This window comes from Anolis sagrei, chromosome 4, assembly GCF_037176765.1.
Source record: "Anolis sagrei isolate rAnoSag1 chromosome 4, rAnoSag1.mat, whole genome shotgun sequence".
Classification (NCBI taxonomy): Eukaryota; Metazoa; Chordata; class Lepidosauria; order Squamata; family Dactyloidae; genus Anolis; species Anolis sagrei.
In genome coordinates, this window is record NC_090024.1 from 104,920,880 (window position 1) to 104,937,023 (window position 16,144).

A 16,144-nucleotide genomic window follows, 5' to 3' on the forward strand; every position below is an offset into this window, starting at 1 on the left:
TACTTCCACTTTTGAAAGCTTTGAATAGCTTCTGGTTTTTTCAGTTGACCTCACCAAGGTGTTTTTTAATAAGACCATTTGAAAAAACAGGTCTCCCAACTCCTTCTCATACCTTGTTTTTGATTCAGGGAAATGAAAAAGAATTTTTAAGTGTTTGTTTGGATTACTCAAACCTTTTTAATGGGGTAATCAGTGACAGGAGTCTTTGTAAAAATACTTTGAATATGCATTAAAATAGACAATGCTCCTGGAAATAGTTTTAGGGGATGAGGAGGGGGGGAGGAATGGGCCTTTGATTTTCATGCAAGGTTGTCCCAGATAAAGAAGCCCCACTAAATTATCAAAATTCTGGCACACAGGCAAATGGCAATGCGCCCATATCAAACGCACCACAAACTTTTGTTTCCAGCCACAGTCTGAGAGTTGAACTCTCACTGGCCAGAATCCTGTTAATAAAATGTGTATATGTAAGAGGGGTTCATATGTGTGTATTCCCCCCCCCCCCAGACTGTTCTGAAGCCGTTTAGGCGACATCCAAAGCTTTCCCCCAACACACAGCTCTCAAACCCCAAGATATAGTGTTGCTGCTTAATAGTGGAGAGGGCAATAAGGGGAATTTATACTTATTTATGCAATGCTTTTGATGCAAAATAAATAAAACAAGGGGAAATACCGTTCATCCAATGTAGTGACATACAGGGAGCACACCACCCCCCTGTTGTGTCAGCTCCACTGGCTGCTGGTCCATTTCCGAGCACAATTGGACTAATTTGGACGATGATTTTAATTCTGGATGATTTTAATCTGGTGAGCAGGTTCTTAATGTATATTTAGAATTATTTTAATTTTGTGGATGTCTTTATTGTGTGTTTTATATTATCTTTGGCATCAAATTGTTGTCGGTTTGGAAGCCGTTCTGAGTCCCTCTGCAAAGATGTGTTAATATCCATTTTCTTTAAACATAAAATAAAGAGAAGGAGAGAGATTACTGAAAAATTGTATTTTCCAAATGCAGAGTAGAAGTATGTACTAAGGAAGAGGCAAGGCTCGGGAGCTAGGTAATACATCTTGGCCAGTAATATGAACATGGATTATGAAGGGCAAAACAGGCAGATTTAACAGAAATAACTCATTAAAATTGGAATATAAACTAGAATAGGCAACTTGGTGTCCTCCAGATTTTTAGATAAAACCTATGACAATTGTTTACATTGATGTCTTATGAGAGTTTTAGTCCAGAACCTTGTGGAAGGTCCAGATTGCTCACCCAGGCACACCATTATCGCTGGTTTCAGAATAAGGACCCTTAAGAAGTTGCAAGCAGTTAGGAAAAAAAGTTAGGCAGATGTTCATCAGGTTTTTCAGCTTTTAGTGATAATGGTTCTCCTTTACCTAGATGGTGAAAAGGCCGTGTTGAAAAACCACCTTGATCAAAATCCACAAGCACAGTGGGATACAACAGACTCTTCTAGAACAAACAAAGACTTTATAGAAGATATCAACTCCCCAGAACAGTAAGTGCCATGGTTTTGTTCATTGCATATCCACAAGAACAAAGCTTTCAATTTGGGATTTTTGATCCTGGGAAACTTTTGCAGTTTTCAATTGACATAACATGCAAAGAAAATCCTGTAAGATAAGAGTTAAAAGTTATCAGTCTGCTTTTGGACTTTCCAATCATATTTCTAATTCTTAATCATTTGAATACATGCATATTTATGGTAAGTGACTGCAAAAAACAACAAATACTGATTTGAGTTCTTGCTCATGCTGCTCCATTCATCTCTAGAGTTCTAATTTTCAGGCATGATGGTGCTTCTGTTGAATGTTTTTTTAATGATTTTTATTAGAGTTTATAATTGAAAAGAGCCACAAAACAACTAACGAAAAAACATAAATCAATAAGATAGCTTTGGTCTGTTTCTGCTAAAGTGACATGTGTTTAGAAATGAAAATAGAGAGAAGGGAGCTAGGAAAGAAACAAGAAAAAATAGTAAATAGATAAATTTATAAATTGATAAGTCTATGTTGGTGATGTAAGTAATAAAACAGTAAAACAATACATATTTTGACTTCCTGGTATCTTCCTGAGACCCTTTCCGTTTCTTTTCTTCATCCTTCCTCTTCCCCTTTCTTGTTTTCTTCTCTCTCTTTCTTTTTTACATACTTTTTTGTGTGTTTTCCAATTCCTAAATCAAAATCTTCTGGTTTCTTTGTTTAAAGTATTCTGTAACTTTTTCCAGTCTGTTTCCTTCATATTTATTCCTTTGTTCTTTGACATGAGGAAACTGAGCCTATCCATATTTCTAATCTCTAGCATCTTCGTCATCCACTCGTCTTCTACCGGTATTTCTTTTTGTTTCCACGTTCTTGCATAACATATTTTTGCAGCTGTTGTAATCTAAAATAGTAATTTGTCCATATTTTTTCTAGTTCTATCTCATATATTCCTAGTAGAAATATTTCTGTTTTCCAGGGAATCTGAATCTCTAATATTTTTTATATTTATTTCTGTATTACTTTCCAGTAATTTTTTTGCTCTGTCACAGGTCCACCACATGTGGAAATATGACCCTTCCTTTTCTTTAAATTTCCAACAAGCTGTGTTTGTGTTGCTGGAACTTTTTCCAATCTTCTTTGGGGTCATGTACCACCTGTGTGATGTCTTTATCCAATTTTCTTTCAAATCAGTTGCGTATGTGTATTTTATTCTTTTTTCCTCCTTATCTCCTTCCACTCACTTGTCTAATAGTTCTTCCTATATTTTCTTTCCACTATTTGATATAGTTCTTTTCTTCCTTTGATTCCACTGTCCATTCATTCTAATACAGGGTGAGGCAGCCTAACTTCCTTTTTTCAAAACTTAATACAACCCATTGTATGAATCAGAATTTTTTTATAATGTAGGCACATACCTAAATTTTTGTTTTACGTAGTTTTGAAGATCAAATTAGATAGGTCACGTCCCCCATTCTCCATACACTGAGTAAACCGATTTCTGGCATTTGTCATGACTCTTGCCAGCATAGCAGGCGTTACGTTGGCAATTTCTTCCTGGATGTTGGTCTTCAAATCTTGTAGGGTCCTTGGATGGTTCACATAAACATGGGATTTCAAAAAACCCCATAGAAAAAAATCACAAGGGGCCAAATCTGGAGAGCGGGCCGGCCACTCCAAATCCGCTTGAAATGTAGGCCTCAACGGCAAAAGCACGCTCCTCACTTTTCCAACACATGATGGCGACTGAACTGTGTCAGGACAAAACTTTATACTCCCGCCTCTTGAACAAGACCACTAGCGCTCCGCTACGTCTTCAACCGACTGAATGGTGCGCATTTTAAAAAAAAGGAAGTTATGCTGCCTCACCCTGTAGTTCTTCCTATATTTTCTTTCCATCATTTCATATAGTTCTTTTCTTCTTTGATTCCACTGTCCATTCTAAAAAAAATTGTATATCTTAGTTATGTTTTTTTCTCTGATTTCATTATTTTGTCCCAGAAGTTTTTTTCCTGCATAAATCCTATTTCCTTACCTATTTTATATTGAATTTTTTATGTATACTGTTCTGCCCCCGTATTAATACGGTTGATTTTACTGGACCTTTGGGTGGCCAACAGGTAAATACACCTTGATTCGGCAAATGAGCAAAAGAAAATAAATTCAAAGTGAAGAACCAGGGTTTGCACAGGAATTCATTTGGGAAGGGATCTGTCTGATGGCTGCAACTTTTGGCCTTCCACCAAAGTTATGATTGTTGGCCGGATCTTAGCAAATGCATGGAGAAATGAAGGATGCTTTGTCAACATCTGAGCTAACTGTCCTTGCTGTTTCCCTCTCTGTCTTTGCAGCATACAGCGCCGACTCTCCTTACAGCTGCCCATTCTTCACCATGCCTACTTGCCGTCGATAGGCGGGGTCGATGCCAGTTGTGCTAGTCCATGCGTCAGCCCCAGTGCCAGTCCACGGCACAGACACGTGCCGCCATCTTTTCGTGTGATGGTTTCTGGCCTGTAGGAGGGTATTCAGAGCTTCCTGAACTGATTTTGGTACTTAATGGCTGGACTGAACGTCTTGTGTTGAACTCTTGCCTTCTACATACTCCTTACTCTAATCACAGAGGAACTAGTGTTATAAGGCCATCGTCAATGGAGGACCAGCTCCACTGCTGTGCGGAAAGCATGCAAAGCGGAGACGGTTACCCAGAGGTTGAGCTGTAGCCTTACTTGCGGACATTTTTATTTCTTCACAGAGAAAGTCACCAAACCATGGTCCTTCCCAAATTGCTCCCGGAGGCAAGGTGGCTGGAAACATAAACTTGACCAAAAAAAAAAAAACATAAACAAAAAAGGACCTCCTTCAAGTGTCACTATGCTTTATATGGCTACGGAAAATGTGGAATAATAATGTGCAAAAAATAGGGGGAAAGGAAGAAATCCCATCAGCAGAGATCTCTATCAATGGAAATGGATACTTTGTTTTGCAGGATTGCGTTGACCTTCATTTTTGGGACTTTGTTCTTTGAGAAACCCTTTCTTAGCTGTGATTGAGATGTGTTCATCTCAGTTCCTCTAATCTTAAGACATGCTTGGAATCGAGGTTTCAAGGAGGAAGTAGGTCTAGGGGCAAAATCTCACAAGTGGGTGGCCAGAGAGCAGACACTCCTCCTTCTTGCTAAGACATAGGATTTGGCAGGGTCCCAGAGTGATGGCAGAAACTGAGGGCTGACAGTGCACAAGGCTTCGGGTGGGTCTTGATGTCTTAGGATGAATTATAACTCCTCTCCAAGTTTGATTTAAACCACAATGCAGTTAATTTGAAGGAGGACATGTAGGGATGGGACACATAGATGCCACACTGCTGCAGAGGCATTGACCGTATATACACAACCTTTGCTTCATATCTTTGCGTGTGACAGTGGTAGTTGAGAATAAGAGAGTCCAAATCAAGTGTGCCTGTATGAGGAAAAATCCCTTTGCCTTTTGAATTGGAAAACAAAAAAAAGATGAACATTGGTTTAATCTCTTTTTGCCCCCAAGAAATTGGAATTTAATCTTCTTCTCTGAGCAGCTGAATTGCTATTAGAGAGCAACGCGCTATTGGAGATTAATGCGCTCATACAAAATGTCCAAGCAGTTCTATCACTTACCGATAAGGTCTGATTCAAGCATGTGCTACTTATGTGCTAGTGATTCTGCGCATGCCTGTGGGGAACTAAGACTTTTGTGCATGCATGATCCAAAAAGGGGCACTCATGCTTTGTACAACTACCTGGCACAAAGAATTTCAGTGGACACACTTCACTCTGGGCATTGTGCTGCCTTGTTGAGAGATGGCACATCATGTGAAATTCTTACTGCTGTCTAGTGCTACTCCAGTTTGCTCACAGTCCAAGGTTGTGCATTCAACATGGGAAGACCAGAGAAGCACAGCCGAATTCCCTTCTAGTGACAGGATTTCAGATTCTGTGACTGTGCTTCCAAATGGCTAGCTTATGATTTTGGGGCAACCTTTTGTGACTATGCTTCTGAATGGCCAGCATATGAGAAGCATTGATCTAGGAAAAGGACCCACCGATGCAATCGGCCTATGAATTACATGAGTTGTGTTTAGGCCCAGGAATCACAGTGGGAAAAGAGAAACAGAATTACTTCTCTCATACAGCCTTCACCTTCCTTAAATACCACAGGCTGCTATCTCCATTCTTGGCGCTCTTAACTAGTGGCCAAGTTGGCATGCAAGACTGCTGAACTTTGGCAATACTGGCTGCCTTTTCTAAAATCCTGTATGAATTAAGTAACGTTTTTGAGACAAGGCATGGTGGAGGGGGGTGGCATTTACGTCTGCACTGTCCTCTCTTACACAACAGGAAAGAACCTTCTGTTCCTCTCGTGTCCCAGTGCAGCATTTGGTATCCGCACGAAGAGAGAAGCACCAAGTGAGTCCCTGTAGATGTCCCTGATCCCATCTTGTTTGAGTATATTACCCATAAATTGTAGTCCACTTGGGGGCATCACAGAACTTGTCCCTGAACACATATCACTGAGGGGTCATGGAGGCATCCGAAAGTGTTGGGTTGACCCTACGTCTACCATGCAGGAGGTAGAACACATTACTCTGTTTGAGCACTAACCACCGAAGGTGTTGTCTGGTGTGTGTGTGTGCGAGTGAGGGCGTGTGGCTGCGTGGGTGTGTTGAAGTATTCTCTTAATTTATTAATAAACTCCATCAGGACTTTATTTAATACAAATAAATATTACTTTTCAAAAAGGACAATAATACTGTATATAATGTATACACAAACATTTCTGTAGAAAATATTATTCCAACATAGCAGGAAACAAAAACAAAAAAAATTCAAAAGTATTGGACTGTTGGCGGTGAGTGTGTGTCTGTAACTCTTTGTGAATACTGACTGTGTGCTGTTTCTTAGGTTTAAATCATGCAGTACATTCTTTGTCTCAAATGCAACTGTAGTTCTTCCCACAACATTTTTTTAAAAATTTCCTGCAGAAAATAAGACCCACAAAGTGACTATAGCTATTTAATGTTTCTGTTCTTTTTCTACTGCAGCAAAAATGTACTGTAAAAAATTACAAGGAGGCTGTGCCCCAGTGGCATTTTCCAACCAAGTTAGTGCACAAAAGCTTTAACCTAGACTGGAACTGTCAGAATTATTTTTTAAAAAAGCAAGAGAAGGAGAAAAAGAAAGTACGTGGAGAATTTCTTGTATACCCCTTATACTGCATGAAAATCGATTTTTAATAAATTGTTGCAAAAATCTGTTTTATTAATAAAATAGAGAAAACCTAATGAACTACTACTTGGTGGGTGTCTTACTCATAGATAGCCTTGCAAAATTGCATGCACTTGTTTTCTTCTGGTGGGGGGTTTGTGCAGGGGCACCTCGAGTACTATTGGATGATCCTAGGGACTTTCTGCTTCCACTGCCAATGGTGCAATGGGTTAAACCAGGGGTCCTCAAACTAAGGCCCCGGGGGCCGGATATGGCCCTCCAAAGTCATTCACCTGGCCCTCGCTCAGGGTCAACCTAAGTCTGAAACGACTTGAAAGCACACAATAGCCACAACAACAACAACTCTACTTCATCAGCCAAAAGCAGGCCCACACTTCTTATTGAAATACTAATAAGTTTATATTTATTAAAATTGTGCATTTTAATTATTGTATTTTAAGTGTTTTTTGGACTACAAATAAGATATGTGCAGTGTGCATAGGAATTCAATTTTTTTCAAATTATAATCTGGCCCTCCAACAGTTTGAAAGACTGTGACCTGGCCCTCTGTTTAAAATGTTTGTGGACCCCTGGGTTAAACCCTTGTGTCAGCAGGACAGCTGACCAAAAGGGTCAGAGGTTAGAATCTGGGGAGTGGGTTGAGCTCCCATTTCAGCTCTAGCTTCCAATGCAGAGACATGAGAGAAGCCTCCCACATGATGGTAAATCCTCCAGGCATTCCCTGGGCAACGTCCTTGCAGACAGCCAATTCTCTCACACCAGAAGTGACTTGCAGTTTCTCAAGTTGCTTCTGACACGAAAAAAAAAACCTGTTCAATACACATCAGCACAAACACATCTGTTGGATAAGACAGGATAAGTTGTTGTTGCATGGAGCTGTCACACATACTATGTGGGTCCTGAAACATCCTTCTATTTGCCCAAACCATTTCTAACTTATGACAATCTTAAGGTAAGCCAATCATGCAGTTTTCTTTGCAATGTTTGTTCAAACAGGAGCCACTCCTGCCCTCCTCTGTGGCTAAGAGGATGACTTACCTAAAGTCATCCATTAAGTTTCCTTGGCCCAGCAGACCTTCAAACTCTGTTCCCAGAGTCCAGTATTCAATCCATGGCACCATGCTGGCTCCCTAATAAAGTCCTGTGATTTATTACTGCTACTTTAACTTCTCTAGTTGTTTACAAAGGATTGTACTAACACTTAGAAACATATTGTGCTACTGTTTTCCTGTAGCCTAAAGAAAGCACCAAAAAAAAGTTACCAAAAGGAGCTTTGTCCTCCCCCCCCCCTTTTTTTTAAATATATATGTGTGTGTGGCATAGAAGTGGGTATTTTGTTCACAAACCACCTGTTCAGCTGTTCTCTAAAATAAAATCCCTGATGATCACATCTCTTGAGACTCATGTGTCCAGCACAGGGAAAATTTCCTCATTTTCGTTGGGTTTCAATGCTCTCCAAAAATTGAGGTCTAGTGACTGGCATCATTGATGAAGATTCGATCCACATACAACTCATCCTCCACCAGCAATGTTTGGCTGATCAATTTGGTTTCCCAGCAGGAGGAACACTTCAACTGTCCTTGAAAGGAGTCTGAGGGAATGAGATGGAAAGGACCAATGGCATCTGCATGAACTGGTGCTCATCCTCATTCCAAAAAAGGAGGAAATGTGTTCAGCTCGGAGAACTCTGGAGAACTTCAGGAGCAGCGCCATGGTGCCTCCTGCGAATGTCATGCAGCAACCACCGCAGCCCCAGCAGCCATCACCACACCCTGGTTCCACAGGGCAGATCCTGGCCCAGATCTCTTGTCACTCGAACCCAGAACAGGTGTCAGGGAGCACCTGGGCTTCAGAGACATGCCCCTCTTTCATGGCTCAGGAAGTAGCTTCTCAAGCCACAAAAGCCCCATCCTTCGTGATGGGCAAGTTCCAGTAAGCCCCATCTTTCTTTCTGGTTATTTAATATTTAATGTCTATTTTACTCAAATGAAATTTGTCTTTTCTGTTCTAATGTAGCACAAATCCTATGTAAAATCATACTATGTATTTTTGACAGAAAGTCTTTACTCCATGACAACCCCCAGGTCCACGATATCGCCAAGTGGGATGGCAACATACTTGAGTCTTGCTGTTCGAAATACCACCTTTACAGAAGGTAAGAGCGGTCAGACTCCAGCATAGTTCCCAACCCGGCTGGCGGATGTTTGGAATTAGTGGTAGAGGCAGCACCATGGACAGAGCCTCAGAGAGCCCAACATCCAGCCCCCATTAAAACAGAAGTCTTCCCGGATATGCTGTCCATGCTGGGTGACCAAGGAGCGAGGAGTTCCCCAACGGAGCTTTGTTTATATTTACTTCTTTTCAGTCAGCTTGTCTCTTGGAAATCACATTTCCTTTCTACTAGACAAAGAGTGGCAGCTTTTTCACTGCTTATGTGCAGATTCTTTTGGGCCAAGAAAGGGGATTTAGTGAACCCAGTGGTCAAAGTTTTTAGAAGGTGAGGACAGCTTGGCGCAGTGAAAGGATTGAAGTTTGAAAATAAATAAGTAAAATAAAAACACTGTTGTGTACATCTTAGACCAGGGGTCCTCAAACTAAGGTCCGGGGTCCAGATATGGCCCTCCAAAGTCATTGACCCGGCCCTTGCTCAGAGTCAACCTAAGTCTGAAACGACTTGAAAGCACACAATAGCCACAACAACAACTCTACTTCATCAGCCAAAAGCAGACCCACACTTCCCATTGAAATACTAATAGGTTTATATTTGTTTTAAAAAAAATCTTAATTTTAATTATTGCATTGTTTTTAAGTGTTTTTTGCACTACAAATAAGATATGTGCAGTGTACATAGGAACTGATTCATTTTTTTTTCAAATTATAATCCAGCTCTCCAACTGTTTGAGAGATTGTGACCTGACCCTCTGTTTAAAAAGTTTGAGGGCCCCTGTCTTAGACATATCTATCATATTCAACAGGACCCTTATAAACACTAAGATGGGATATGTAATCATTTTGACTCTGCACATCAATCTCCTATAGCAATGTATGTGAATCTCTTCAAGCTGTCTGGCAGACTAATAGGGGTTTTTCATATCATATTTGTTTCATTTACAACTCTCTTTCCTTCTTTCTCCCCTCCTCTCTCCCTCCTCCTTTATTTTCCTTCCTTCCTCCTCCCCTTTCTTTTTTCCTTCCCTCCCTCGTTTTTCCTCCCTCCTTCCCTCCCCCTCAGTTTCCTTTGCTTTCCTTTTCCTTTCTTTTCCTTTCCTTTCTTTTTCCCTTCCTTTCTTTTCTATTTCCTTTTCTTTCTTTTCTTTTCCTTTCCTTGTCTTTTCCTTCCTTTTCTTTTCTTTTCTTTTGCCTTTTCCCTTTCCTTTCCTTTCTCCTTTTCTTTCCTTTCTCATTTCCTTTCCTTTCTGCCATAGACCAGAAGTCAATGGCTTGCATACCAGGACTGGTCTACAAACCAGCACTTCAACCCCCTGTTCACAGTATTTACTGCAATGTATACGTTTTACACAGATATCCTCTGATTTCATGGCATGGATGAAAGAAATATTAAAGACAGGCTAGCAAAACCATGCAAAGTTCCTACAAAATTTGTAGAACTAATGGGCTATATGCATAATACACATGAAGCTTTCATGTGCTTTCTCAGGATGTCCTCTCCCTGATTTAGTGAACAAATCCCCAAGTGCATAAAGGATAACTTGGACTGAGGTGCCGATACTACCCTTGAAGCGTAGAAAATTGTTGAAATAATGATCACCCTAAAGATGGGTGCCATGGCCTTTCTAAACGTTCATTTTCCAATCCCAATTCAAGGTGCAGGTTCTTACCTACAAAGCCCTGAACGGTTTGGGACCTGCCTACCTGCGTGACCGCATTTAGGTGTACGGACCCACACGATCTCTTCGATCATCTGGAGAGGCCCTGCTCTCGCCCCCTTTGCAGGCATGATTGGTGGAGACGAGGGAGGGGGCCTTCTCTGTGGTGGCCCCCTGACTCTGGAACTCTGGATATCCCCAAGGATATCAGACAAGCCCCCACATTGGCCGTCTTTAGGAGGAGCCTGAAAATGTGGCTGTTCCAGTGTGCCTTCCCCGAATAAGGAAACAATGCCCTGCTCTGATTAATTCTCTGCAGCTGTCCTCAGAAGCACTTTACTACCCGTTGGGTTGCTCTCCCTACATTATCTTTTAAAACCCTCCTGCTTAGATACATCCTACCTCTGTTCACGCCTATTGTTTATTTTAAAAATTTTAATTTATTACATCTGGCCCGGACATAAGGTTTTAAATTCTCTGTGTTGTTGTTTATATGTGAGTTATATTAATTGTACTGTTTTATTTGCATGCTGTTTTGTTTTTATTGATGTGTTGTTGGGCTTGGCCTCATGTAAGCCACCCCAAGTCCCCTTGGGGAGATGGTGGCGGGGTATAAATAAATTATTATTATTATTATTATTATTATTATTATTATTATTATTAAACCAGAAATATGCAGGGAGGAAAAATGGTGTACAAAGTCAGCAACAGTGATTTTAAGGACCACATTGTTTTGTAGTTATATATAGTGACATGAAATGGGGAACTGGTATTTTTAAATAGTGTCCTTAATCAGTCGGTGCAAGTTACACTTTTAAGTAAATAGATCTCTACGTCTGCACTTTTAGGTATTACACAATACTACCCGTTACAAATCTGCATTTGAAAATGTCTTCCTTTTTGGGTTGTTGTAGGTTTTTTCAGGCTATATGGCCATGGTCTAGAGGCATTCCAGAATGCGTCTAGACCATGGCCATATAGCCCAAAAAAACCTACAACAACCCAGTGATTCTGGCTATGAAAGCCTTCGACAATACGTCTTCTTTCTTACCATGCTTTTCATAATATCCACAAGCTTCAATTATTTCATAACTGCTCCACAAAGAGATTTATAGCTTCCGAAATCTTGTTCGGTAAGAGAGCTTTCCAGTTCCTCGGACTCAATCGCAGGCCCATATACCTGGGAGGAATCCCCACTGAGCTAGTCAGGCTGATTTCCACCTAAATGGGTGCAGAATCGCATTGTTAAACATATATTAAAATCCCCGGTTGTTTTCCTAATATAAGATGGGGGCAGAGTGCTGTTTCAAACGGAGCTAACCTAGATTTTCAGACATTAGTCATGACCTCAATAGAGGCTTTGAAAATCAATTTTGCTTTCAAAACTTCCTTCTTGCATTTGTTGCTCCAACACCCACCTCTCCGTTTTCAAATGGATTTTCGCTGTTCGCTTGCAAAGTGCCTGATGTTCTGTGGCGACGTCCTATGAGAACCCATGACCTCAGCTACCAGGTTGTTGCTCTGAAACTATAAATGCTATCCATGTTTCGCACTTCTTTCGCAACGCTAGAGAAAGGGGCATCTCTTAAGAGGCGGTGGGGTCGGGGTGGGGTTAGGGCTTGTTGAGATAATGCAGATACAATCTTATGGTCATTTGGGGTGGGGTGGAGGAGCACAAGGCGTGGAGACTAATCCGAGCTCTGATTTCTAGACAAGACAGCCAAGGCAACCCTTTAAAAAGATGCACGCTTCATTTATGTATGAGCTAAAATATGTTCTTGTGCCAGTGCACATTTACAACAGAAGCTACTCACCCATTTTCTTTGCTCATTCTGGCCATTTTGTTCCGCCTTCATGCACTGAATTGACTCTTGCAATGGACTTCTGGCTATTCTTCAAAATGTTTCTGATTTATAGTTCCCACCTACAGATTTAATTTTTCCCTTGCTCATTCCTTCACTGTCTTATGATTGTAATGAGGATACCTCTATACCTGAGCTCTGCAAGTGCAGCATTTTTCCGAAGGAAGCAGAGAGTGTTTGAGGACCGGGACATCTGTAGGGATACCAAGGTACTTGTTTATAAAGCTATTGTCCTCCCAACTCTGCTATACACCTACAAGACATGGACTATCTACAGACTTCACATGCAACTCCTGGAACAATTCCGGAAAATCCTACAAATCTCTTGGGAAGACAAGCGGACAAATATCAGCATTCTGGAAGAAGCACTGTACGGAAGTTTGAGCAGTCTTTCGCATTTCCCTTTTTTGGTATGGGTATATAAGTTGATTTTTTTCCAGTCTGATGGCCATTCTTGTGTTTTCCATATTTGCTGGCATATGGCATGCATCACCTCGACAGCATCATCTTTTAAGATTTTAAACAGTTCAGCTGGGATCCCGTCGTCTCCTGCTGCCTTGTTGTTAGCAATGCTTAAGGCCCATTCCACCTCACTCCTCAGGATGTCTGGTTCTAATTCATTCACCACACTGTCAAAACTATCCTCGATATTATTATCCTTCCTATACAGATCTTCTGTATAGTCTCGCCACCTTCTCTTGATCTCTTCAGCTTCTGTTAGGTCCCTGCCATCTTTGTTTCTTATCATACCAATTTTTGCCTGAAATTTACCTCCAATGTTTCTAATTTTCTAGAAGAGGTCTCTTGTCCTTCCTATTCTGTTGTCTTCTTCCACTTCCATGCATTGCTTATTTAAAAATAGTTCCTTATCTCTTCTGGCTAGCCTCTGGAATTGCGCATTTAACTGGGCATATCTCCCCTTATCCCTGTTTCCTTTTGCTTTCCTCCTTCTTGGGCTACTTCCAGTGTCTCAGCAGACAACAATTTTGCCTTCTTCGTTTTTTTTTTTGTTTTTTTTTTTTGGGACGTACTTTGTTGCCGCCTCCTGAACAATGTCGCGGACTTCTGTCCATAGTTCTTCTGGGACTCTGTTTACTAAATCTAGTCCTTCAAATCTGTTCTTCACTTCCACTGTATATTCGCTAGGAATGCTAGTGAGGTCATATCTAACTGGTCTATGTATTTTCCCTGATCTCTTTAGTTTTATTCTAAATTGAGCAATAAGAAGTTCGTGATCTGAGCTACAGTCAGCCCCAGGTTTTGTTTTCACCGACTGGATGGATGTCCGCCACCTTTGGCTGCAAAGGATGTAGTCAATCTGATTTCGGTGTTGACCGTCTGGTGAAGTCCATTTATAAAGCCGTCTTTTAGGTTGTTGGAAGATAGCATTTGATGAGTGAGTCAATACCTCTTGACCACACGGACAGATGGTGATGAATTGTGACTTCATTCTGACGACTTGGCCTTATGTAATTATATGTTTGTATTTTAATGTATTTTATGGATTAGTGTATTATAAGGTGTGATGTTTTTATACTATTGTTTATGAATCTTTGTTGTAAACCGGCCTGAGTCCCTCTTTGGAGGTCGAGAAGACCGGGTTATAAAAGCTCTTAAATAAATAAATAAATAGCGGCAGAGGTAATCACTCCTCCCAGGAGGGCAATGAGCCCCTTGCTGCTCAGCCATGCTCTTGGGGCATTTTTTGGCAGCTACCATTTGGAAATCTAGAATGCGCTTCAGCCAAGGCACTCCAAATTTTACAGAGCTGATTTCACACTGGATCTGGGATATACTGGCATCTGCTACAGCACATTTTTGGACAGAACTAAAGACTTTCTTGGGACTTTTATAAATACACGCTGCAACGCACTGATAGATTGCATTTTGCAAGTTGGCTTCAAACTGCAAGTTGGTTTCAAACTGCAAGTTGGCTTCAAACTGCATTTTATAGTCAGTGTTGAAAGGACCTATGTGAAGTTTCTTGGCTCAATGCCCTGGTATATGTTGATAGTCAGTAGCCAGACGGGGTAAAGGATTGGTTTAGCTGCCAATCAGGATACAAGTAATTTCCAATCTGCAGCTGCCAGACAGTGAGGCTGCAACAATCAGAAGCAGGAGCCCTCACTTGCAGGAGGTAGAAATGTCCTCTTTCTTCTCCCAGATATCACCAGCTGAGTATGCCTCCTTCACTCAATCTGGCTGCTGGTGGATGAGAGAAGAACATTTATGTAATTTTGCATTAAGACTTCTTAGCATTACTGAATACAGAGCAGTTACAGATGCATTAATTCTAGGTTATGAATCGTTAACTGAAATATTGAGTGCCATCTGCTGCTACTACTATTACTTAAGTGAATTTTTAAATTGTTTTCTATTATTGATTATGAATATGTTCATAATGCAATATTCTTCATTTTGAAAACTCAATTACATATACCTATCATGTCCTAAAGAATAAAATCCCCAAATCCTCACTTGCTGTCGTGAGTTAAAGGGAAGGGGGGTGGACATTTTTCATAACTCAAAACTATAACACTGTCAATGTTTTATCACTAAGAGAAATTACATTGGCCTTTGGGTTACTTAAAAATCAAACACAAGCCATCCTCTTATTTCTAATGAATGATTTGCAGGCACTGAACAGGCTATTATTTATTTATTTACAGCATTTTTATCGCCGCCCTTCTCAACCCCCCCGAGGGGGGGGGGGAACGGGATTCAGAGCGGCTAGAATCCTCAAACTTTTTAAATAGAGGGCCAGGTCACAGTCACTCAAACTGTTGGAGGGCCGGATTATAATCTGGAAAAAAACACGAATGAAGTCCTATGTACACTGCACATATCTTATTTGTAGTGCAAAACCCACTTTAAAACAATACAATAATTAAAATAAAGAACAAATGTACCTTTTCTCATCCAGTGTTTTATCATTCTATGTCGTGCATTTGGCCCGCCCACTGTGTTTATTTTCCATAATGTTATTTTGTACTGTTTATTTTACTTGATTGGTTTATTTATTTTATTGTGATGTTATTTTGTTGTTTATATTTTACTAGCCATCCCCTGCCACGCGTTGCTGTGGCCCATTCTGCCAATCTGGAAAATAAAGTAATGAGAAAGTGTTGGTTTCTAATATATGTAATGTCTTTATGCTTGTGGGTAAACACTATTTCTTGCTGTTTCTTTGTCAGTGTTAATGTGGTGATTGTCTGGTTTGCCTACTCTAGAACATGCAACATATCATTGTCCTTCTTTAGGGGTCCCTTTCAAATCTATGGTACTATCTCTGTCTGTGAATCATATATGTCTATCTATATCTATGGCTGGATTGCTGTTTGTTGGGAGGGCTTTGATTACGTTTGCTTGTTCTCGTGAAGGGAGTTGGACTGGATGGCCTTTAGTACCAGCATTTCTCAACCTAGGGATCGGGACCCCTGGGGGGCACAAGGGGGTGTCAGAAGGGTTGCCAAAAACCACCAGAAAACACAGTATTTTCTGTTGTTCATTGGGGTTCTGTGTGGGAAGTTTGCCCCAATTCTGTGTTGGTGGGGTTCAGAATGCTCTTTGATTGTAGGTGAACTATAAATCCCAGTAACTACAACTCACAAATGTCAAGGTCTATTTCCCCCAAACTCCATCTGTGTTCATATTTGGGCATATAGAATATTTGTGCCAAGTTTTGTCCAGATTCATAATTG

General features: G+C 40.6%; 1 protein-coding gene across 2 annotated transcripts in view; it reads left to right on the plus strand.

Annotated features, from left to right (window-relative positions):
- GABBR2 (gamma-aminobutyric acid type B receptor subunit 2) overlaps positions 1–6,814 on the plus strand; it is a 418,186-nt gene extending 411,372 nt beyond the window's left edge. For both annotated transcript variants that reach the window (XM_060774637.2, XM_060774638.2), the window contains exons 18-19: positions 1,397–1,514; positions 3,849–6,814. In XM_060774637.2, coding sequence (XP_060630620.2) covers positions 1,397–1,514; positions 3,849–4,014 — 284 coding nt within the window. In that variant the 3' untranslated portion in view covers positions 4,015–6,814. The remainder of the gene's footprint in view (positions 1–1,396; positions 1,515–3,848) is intronic.
- The last annotated feature ends 9,330 nt before the right edge of the window (positions 6,815–16,144 follow it).